This window comes from Microcebus murinus, chromosome 6 (genome assembly GCF_040939455.1).
Source record: "Microcebus murinus isolate Inina chromosome 6, M.murinus_Inina_mat1.0, whole genome shotgun sequence".
In the NCBI taxonomy this organism is placed as follows: Eukaryota; Metazoa; Chordata; class Mammalia; order Primates; family Cheirogaleidae; genus Microcebus; species Microcebus murinus.
In genome coordinates, this window is record NC_134109.1 from 37350161 (window position 1) to 37359262 (window position 9102).

At 34.5% G+C, this 9102-nt stretch overlaps 1 protein-coding gene across 1 annotated transcript in view; it reads left to right on the plus strand.

Moving 5' to 3' along the window:
* Window positions 1-8103, plus strand: part of KCNH5 (potassium voltage-gated channel subfamily H member 5) — a 264962-nt gene extending 256859 nt beyond the window's left edge. The window contains exon 11 of the mRNA XM_012777657.2: window positions 7104-8103. Coding sequence (XP_012633111.1) covers window positions 7104-8051 — 948 coding nt within the window. The 3' untranslated portion in view covers window positions 8052-8103. The remainder of the gene's footprint in view (window positions 1-7103) is intronic.
* Window positions 8104-9102: the final 999 nt, after the last annotated feature.

Genomic DNA, 9102 nt, shown 5'->3' on the forward strand with positions numbered 1-9102 from the left:
GATACTTAATATATAATTTTCTGCAATTCATACCCAAATAATGTGCAGAGCCTAGATCTCCTTAATCAGACTGTCCAATAATGAAAGCTCAAACAGCACTTCCCAGGCCCTCTACTGGCTTTGCTGTGTGTATATGTGCATGTATGTTGGTCGGCAAATGTACTCGCATATTTCAGTCAGTTAAACAGGCTCTTCTCTTTTTAAAATTGGAAGTTCCAATTCCTGACAATGGCAACAGTAAAGAAACAGGCAGCATGGCTTCTCATACTCTTCTTTGACTGGAATAACTAATTACAGTTCAACACCACAGGGACTAAGTTATTAGCGAGTACTCGACTCTAGACACTGCAATTCAATTACTGGCCAGCAATGGTTAGTAGCACAAATGTTGGTAATTAGCAGCAAATTTTCATCTTCTCTCAGCACAGTATGAGAGTATGCCTCCAGAAAAAGCAGAAATAAAACAAATAGAAGCAGCAAGTGTATCCTAGATCTATAATTGTTACTAAGGGTCATAGAAGTATCAACAGAGTTTGGTGCAAGGAGATTTTGACACCTACAAATGGAGCAAGTGTGTTATCTTCCAGCAAGAAGTTATATTAGGAATAATTTAAAGAACACAAAGGAGATTGACTTTTTTTTAAGTGTCAGGTACCAACCTCTTATGTCATATATTCAAGGATAGTTAGATCTGAAAAGAACCAAGTCCAGCCCCATCATTTATCACTATTTAAATAAAGAACTAAAGTCCAGAAATACTAATTAATTTGGCTTTGATAGTATCCTTTCAATCACACAATTTTAAATTTTCTATGAAGTCCAGTTCACCTATTTTTTCTTTTAGTGGCTAGAGATTTAGGTACCTATCTAAGAAACTGTTGTCTAATTCAGGGTCACTAAAATTTACATTTTAGTTTTGTTCTAATAATTTTATAGTTTTAGGCCTTAAATTTAGATCTATGAACCATTTTAATTTTGTATATAGTGTGAAGTGGAAATCCATATTTATTTTTTGTTTGTGGATATGCATTTGTTCTAGCACTACTTGTTGAAAAGATTATTCTTTCCCCATTGAATCCCCTTGGCTCCCTTGTCAAAATCGGTTGACCATAGAGGAATGGGTTTATTTCAGGACCTCAATTCTATTCCATTGATGCATATGTCTATTGTTATGCCAGAACCAAATCCCTTGATTACTATAGCTTTGTAATAAGTTTTAAAACTGGGAATTATGAGTCTTCCAAGTTCTTATTTTTCAATATTGTTTTGATCATCCTGGGTCCTTTAAATTTCCATCCGAATTTTAGTGTCAACTTGTCAATTTCTGAAAAGTGGGCAGTTGGAACTTTGTTAACAATATTGTCTTCCAATCCATAACCATCTGTCTTTCCATTTATTTAGGTTTTTTAAACTTACTTCAATAATGTTTTATAGTTTTCTGTGTATAATTCCTGTACTTATTTTGTTAAATTTATTCCTAAGTATTTTATTCTCCTTTATGCTATTGTCAATGAAATTGTGTTTTCAAATTTCATTTCCAGATGCTTCATAGCTAGCATATAGAAATACAACAAATTTTTAGATTGATTTTATATTCTGCATCCTTGCTGAATTCTTTTATTAGCTCTAATAGTTTTTTGGTGGATTCCTTAGGATTTTCTATATACATGATCATGTTATCTCCAATATAGATAGTTTTAATTTTTAATTTTCAGTCTGAATACCTTTTATTTCATTATCTTGACAATTTCCCCTGGCTAGAACCTCCAAGACAATGTTGAATAAAAGTGTGAGATCATACATACTTCTCTCTCTTCTAATCTTAGAGGGAAAGCTTTCAGTATTTTCCAATTAAATATGATGTTAGAGACCCTGAATTTTTATGTTACATTAGGCCCTGAAAATTATGTAGCTAGTCCTACCTCATATAGGACACAGTTGAGCTGAGTATCAAAGGATAAGTAGGAGTTCTCCAGCAGGTGAGGAGGAGGAGGAGGAGAGAGAACAGTATGTGCAATATCATGAAAATGTTCTGGACCTCAAAGTGATTTAGCTGGTGTGTGAAGCCAAGTGAGGAGTGAAGGAAACAGAGGCTGGAGTTGTAGATAGGGCTGGACCACCTCAGGCTTGATGACTTATTATAAAGGAATTTTGATTTTATTCTGTAATTATTTAACCTATGACATTAGCATATTTTATATGCAATGGCAAAGAATGGAATGAAGGAAAATTGAAGAAATTGAGGCAAGGAAATCATTCCATGGATTACTGCAATATTTGAGACAGGAAATGCAAACCTTTAAATTCAGCTTTACCTTGCAATAGTTGTATTCTTGCTTTTGCAGAGTTAGTCTTCCTTCTTATTTTTTTAAATGAAAAACTTTTAGCAATAAAAACATATGTATTGAGAATCTGTATTTCAAAGCTATGCTAGCATCAGTAAAGTTACAATCTATGTTTTGTCCTTTGTGAAAAACACATTTTAGTGTTTGTGATAGCCTGGAGAACTGAGATGCATGATCTTTTATTTGGTAAAGAAAGATGAGGCCTAGAACATTTTATTAGTTCAGTAATTGTATCAGTAATTCTAGAATGTTTTGCATTTGCATCTTACTAACCACCCTCATCCACATTAGGCATTACACAGCAAAGTAGCAAAACTGAAAGATATTCCTTCCCTTTTCTTCCTTCTCTCTCTCCTTCCCTCCTTCCTGCCTTCCACCCTCTTTTCTTTCTACTTACCTTCATACCTTCCTTTTTCTTTGCATTTACATTAATTAATTAATTTTTCACATTTTGGAGGGACCTAAGAGGCTGAATTAGATCTAGTATACATTCCTTCCCCTTGGTGAGCCTGTAATTTATGAGTGGCAAGACAGGCATATCTCAAAACAGAGTGTGATGCAGCATCACTACCCTATACACATCCAAATTTGTGGAAAGGACATTTCCCACAGCCCCATCAAGAGCCCTGATTAAGAGCCTACAGCCTCTGATATGCACATGATAGTGTTTAATAAATAATGCATTGTCGTATTAATTCAAGTTGGCATGGACTGGAAGTACTAGAGTTAGAATTCGTGACTTAGTTCATGGAAACAGTAAGAAGAACCAAAGAACCAAACCACCTAGATCCCAGGATAGTCAGATGAACCAGAGCCACTCACTGCTTGATCACATATAGCTGTAAATCTCCAGTTGATTCCCTAGATCCTCATATCTGGAAAGTGGAGAGCCGTTTGAGAGAAAACACCTCTGTCTTTCTGCAAATTATATAACACCAAATCCATGTCATTAAACAAATGATTCTAACCCCCATTTTCCCCCTTGCCTTTATTGGATTTCAAAGTTCAGTACACATTCAAATTATTCAATTTTTGATATCACTTTTATGATCAAATGTCCTACTTTTGAAATGGAAAGCTCAGTTGGCTATGTTCCCTGTTAAGTTTAAGAAGCTTTTATCATTTAAATAAATTAAACCTTCCAGCATGGAATCCACAAAACATAATGAAGCACAGAGAAGAAAAGCTTAAATGAAATAAACCTCTTTTCTGATAGAAACAATACAAACTATTGTGCATTCTACCAATAAATGTGTGGCTGGAACCATAGCCTGATTCCTGATTTTTCTTTTTAAATTTTGCCCTTAATTTTTGCAGTGTTCAGTATCAATTTGATTTGCCATCGGACAAAAGATGGACAGAGTACATCAGGTGCAAAAGGTCTGAGCTAATAATACTGAGATTTTTTTAAAAGCTTATTTTTTAGCACTACATTGATAATTATGGATATACATTTTTATCTTTTACAAAGTTTAATTCATACAAGTTGAGCTCATATGAACTGAAATCTTTTAACACTCTCTAAAATAATTTCTTTGTGGGGTTTGTAACAAAATTTGTTTTCTAGAGAAAAAAATCATTTCCATGTAATAATTGGATAAAATTAATCTATATGGTTTATGTATTGAATTAGCAGAAGATTTTATAGTTTCTCTGTGACACATTGCTCATGAAAAACTCAACTGGAGTATGAAAAGTCTTTTTGTTTCCAGGTTCTTTCAATGGCTAGAGAGTAGCATGCAAAAATTTTTTAATCTAAATAAAAACACACTATTGTTAAACACACTAAATAAAATTCTTCAATCTTTTGGTTAAGTTATTAAGTTGAACCATTTATTGTGTTCATGATAAAAGAAATTAAAGGTAAAAAGCACTTCTGGAAACGTTCAGCAGAATTAATTTGAGAATACTCATAACAGTAACAGAATAATTAATATGGAAATGTAGTTTTCTTAAGATTAAATATTCAATGTTATTCAAAATTGGAGTTTAGGGTCACAAAGTTGTTTTCAAAACTATGAGCACTTAATTGAGAGAACCTATTGCATTTAGTATTTTGGAAATACAGTGAGTTACTTATGTTAGTAAATGGTTTATTTTCTTGTTATATAATATATTCTTTTTAATTTAATGCATTCTTAATGCATTTAACTTAATTCATTCTTTTTACCAAAAACCTATCATACTTTGCATATAAGACATGGATTAACTGATGGTGGCACTTGAGTACATTAGTCCCTAAAGCTTATAAACATGATAAAATCACCTCTTCATTTTTCCTATTTTTAATTTTAGTGTCTATATTCTTTTACCTTGCATTAAGAAAATTTTGTATTGTCATAGGCTGGAAAATGAGTTCCTAATGGAAGTTACTGTATCCTTACAATGAAATTGAAGGAAGGTTCTGATTCAAGACCTTTCAAAAACTAAGTGGGTCAAAGATTTGAAACTGTACTCACCATGCACTTGTTAATTATCTACTTGTGCTTGGCAGTAGGCTAAGTGCTAGGAATGGCAGAAGATAGACTGTATAATGTCTGCTTCCAAATAAGGAAATAGTAGTAGACACTAATGATAAATAATATTACAGATAACAATGATTGATTGTTTAGAGAGTGGAAAATAGTGAAGGAACTAGAAAACACCCTTCTTATTTGTAACACTTTCCATTCATAGACCCATCACAAGTACACACTTGCTGAATGCGTGAAAAGTTTATTGAATTAATGAGTAACATCTATTTATTGAGGACTTTCAATGTAGCAGGCACTGTTGTAGACACTGGAGATGCAGCAGTTAACAAAACAGACAAAACCCCTGTTCTCACAAACAAATGAATCTAAAAAAAAGGTCAGAAGTGAGTGGGAAGGGGGAGGTGGCCAATTAGGCCTTCTTGTCAGTCCATAGAATGAAAGTGAGTGCCTTTCAAATGGGGGCTGAAATAAGAAATAGTATCTGTGTTTCCGTGTTTAGGTCTGTCCATTTCCATAGTGTTAATATCTTGAAGGCTTAGCACAAGCTCTGTTTACTCAGGAAGCATAAGAAATATGTCAACTCTTTGAAAGACTTCTAATTAAACTGCTGGAGCTTTGATGTCAAACTCTGAGATTAGAATTACATCTTTCAAAACGACCCAATTTCATGTGCCACTAGTGAGAAAAAAAATGAGTTGGCCTTTACAGACAGTTATTGACTTTAGAGAGTAATTTATTTTAAAATACAAATTATTACCACTTCATAAACTGTGTTTAGTGCATCAATTTCAAATTAAGAAAATGTGCTCTAGAAGGAAGATTGCTAACATTCCTGACTTTTCTGTTAACAATGACCATCATTAGTGTTTGTTTCTGGTATAAAATCAATAAGTGTATGTTACTCTTGGAAGCCGCTGAGCTTTCAAAGGGGTAATGAAAATGGTTTCAAATACGAACTATTTTAGGAGAGTTCAGGGAGGAGAGAACCAACATATTTGGGGTGTAGATTATGGGCTGGAAACTGCTTCACATGTATTTCTAACCTAACCAGTGACTTAGAGAAGGTGATTGAGGTAATTAATTTTACTTGAGTCATAAAGTTGTCTGATTCTGAAAGTGCTTTATCGAATATAACTCTTTTGAATTTTCCTTACAGCCTTCACCTGCAATTACTTTGTTTTTCAAGATTCTGAACAAAAATATCCCACTTACTGAATTCACTTCCAACTCTGACAATATTGGTGGTGATTTCTTATATAGCCAACACTGTATTTCTCTTGATGGGGTTATCATAACTTCTTCCCAGCATTATTTTTAAAATTTTTAATAAAATTATGCTTATTATTTATTTGTGGATCTAACTTCACATGTAATATATCTATAATTTTATATTTAAGAGCTAAAGAATCTTGGAATGTGAAGAGCCCAAACCTAGTGAAAGTGTCGCATGGAAAACATTCTTACTTCTGTTTGAATATTTTAATGGTAGGAAATTCTTGAATTTTCAAGGTGGTTTATTCAATTAATAGGTAGTTGGAAATGAAGTCTGTGTATTGAACTGGTACTGCCTTCTAGGGTCACATAAATAAACTTAAACCTTCCTCCCGCACAATCCAGGTGCCCTGTTGATAAACTGTCCAGCTTTTCAATAAACAGTTTCAGTACATTTATAGCCTAGTATTCTTACTGTCTGACCCCTAAACAGAGGATGATATTATAATAAAAATGATTTTGAATCCTATTTCTATATAAAAGGGGAAAACATACAAAAATAGTGATTCATTACAGGAAAATTTAACAAGTAAATGTGTATTTTTACACATATGCTATACACATATACAAATATATGTATTTTCTATTAAATGGCAAGATAAACTACAAGCAGAGTATCTCTATTCAGTTTTCTCTTGACTGCATTCCTCCTCTGATGTGTAGGCGAGTATAACTAAGTAAGTAGCCAATGTCCCTATGTTGGGTTTTAGGAATATTGCATCTGTTAAATGGCATTAGAATATTTTTTCCCTTCAGAAAAGATCTTATATATTCAAGGGTTTTCTTTGTAAACCAAAGCACATCCAGCATAGTATCACAGAATTCTGAACCCATCTGCTTTTATAATGACAGTATTCTGTGATTCAGAATCACAGAATTCTGAATCCATCTGCTTTTATAATGACAGTATATATATTTACATATATGTATATGATATATATTAACATGCATGTATATGATATATATTTACATGTATGTATATGATATAATCAGTGTCTCTCCCGCTCCACAGATCATCTTCCGTAAAATCAGCGACGTGAAGAAGGAAGAGGAGGAGCGCCTCAGGCAGAAGAACGAGGTGACCCTCAGCATTCCCGTGGACCACCCAGTCCGAAAGCTCTTCCAGAAGTTCAAGCAGCAGAAGGAGCTGCGGAATCAGGGCTCGACGCAGAGTGACCCGGAGAGGAACCAGCTCCAGGTGGAAAGCCGCTCCTTGCAGAATGGGGCCTCCATCACTGGCACCAGCGTGGTGACCGTGTCACAGATCACGCCCATTCAGACGTCTCTGGCCTACGTGAAAACCAGCGAATCCCTTAAGCAGAACAACCGTGATGCCCTGGAACTCAAGCCCAATGGCGGTGCTGACCCCAAATGTCTCAAAGTCAACAGCCCGATAAGAATGAAAAATGGAAATGGGAAGGGGTGGCTGCGACTCAAGAATAATATGGGAGCCCAGGAGGAGAAGAAGGAAGACTGGAATAATGTCACTAAAGCCGAATCGATGGGGCTATTGTCAGAGGACCCCAAGGGCAGCGATTCGGAGAACAGTGTGACCAAAAACCCGTTAAGGAAAACAGATTCTTGTGACAGTGGAATTACAAAAAGTGACCTTCGTTTGGATAAGGCTGGTGAGGCCCGAAGTCCGCTGGAGCACAGTCCCATTCAGGCTGATGCCAAGCACCCCTTTTATCCCATCCCCGAGCAGGCCTTACAGACCACACTGCAGGAAGTCAAACATGAACTCAAAGAGGACATTCAGCTGCTAAGCTGCAGAATGACTGCCCTAGAAAAGCAGGTGGCAGAAATTTTAAAAATACTGTCAGAAAAAAGCGTACCCCAGACCTCTTCTCCCAAATCCCAAATGCCACTCCAAGTACCTCCCCAAATACCATGTCAGGATATTTTTAGTGTTTCAAGGCCTGAATCACCTGAATCTGACAAAGATGAAATCCACTTTTAATATATATATATATATATATATACATATATATTTGTTAATATATTAAAACAGTATATACATCTATATACATATGTGTGTATATACAGTATATACATATATATATATATTTTCACTTGCTTTCAATATGATGAACACAACATGGATTTTGATATGTAAATATTGCATGTCCAGCTGGATTCTGGCCTGCCAAAGAAGATGATTATTATTAAAAATCTAGATATAGCTTGTATATTATGCAGTTGACTGCATGCACACTTTACATTTATTTATAATCTCTATTCTATAATAAAAAAGTATGATTTTTGTTAACCAAGGCAATGTAATATTTGAAGAATCAGGGTCCAACCTGCCAATGTTGCCATGACAAATTTGATCTCAGGCTGAGTATATCGAGTTGTCATTTCCTCACTGTTCTTTTAAGTTAAAATTATAGATTAATGCCAAGGAAGACTTCAGTCTTTTAAACTATTGGTATCATTTTATGATCTCTTTCCATAGGATATTTTTCTGTAACTTAGTGTTAGGTTATTTTCCCCTACAGGCAGTGTTTGCTCCATTTAAATGACTGTATTGTTGCCTGAGTCAGATAGCAGTGTGGGGTATTGAAAACTTATTGCTATGGGTTTTGTGCATGAATTGCATTTTTGCTCAAGTATACCTCTTCTTTTTTAACATTATACTTAGATAGTAATCATTAGCGCTTATGTAAGGAAATCCCTACTCCCCCTGTCTTGGAGAACAGCTGCCATCTTGTAAACTGATGATATAAACACCATAAATACTAACTTATTAATATTGTGTATGTTATTATAGAAATATTGCACCACAGGGTATAAGGGCCTTTTAACAATTCATATTAGAAATGCAGATTTTTCCCAAGGTGATGAATGCTCTAAATTTGTATTTGTAAAACTTGTTTAAGAGTAAGGTTGAAAGGCTCTTAGCAAAGAAACATACAAAAAAGCATTTAAGTAATCATATCAAAATTTTAATTATTATGACACAAAATTAAAAAAAAAGAATGTAAACAGGCAAGTTTTTGTAACGTATC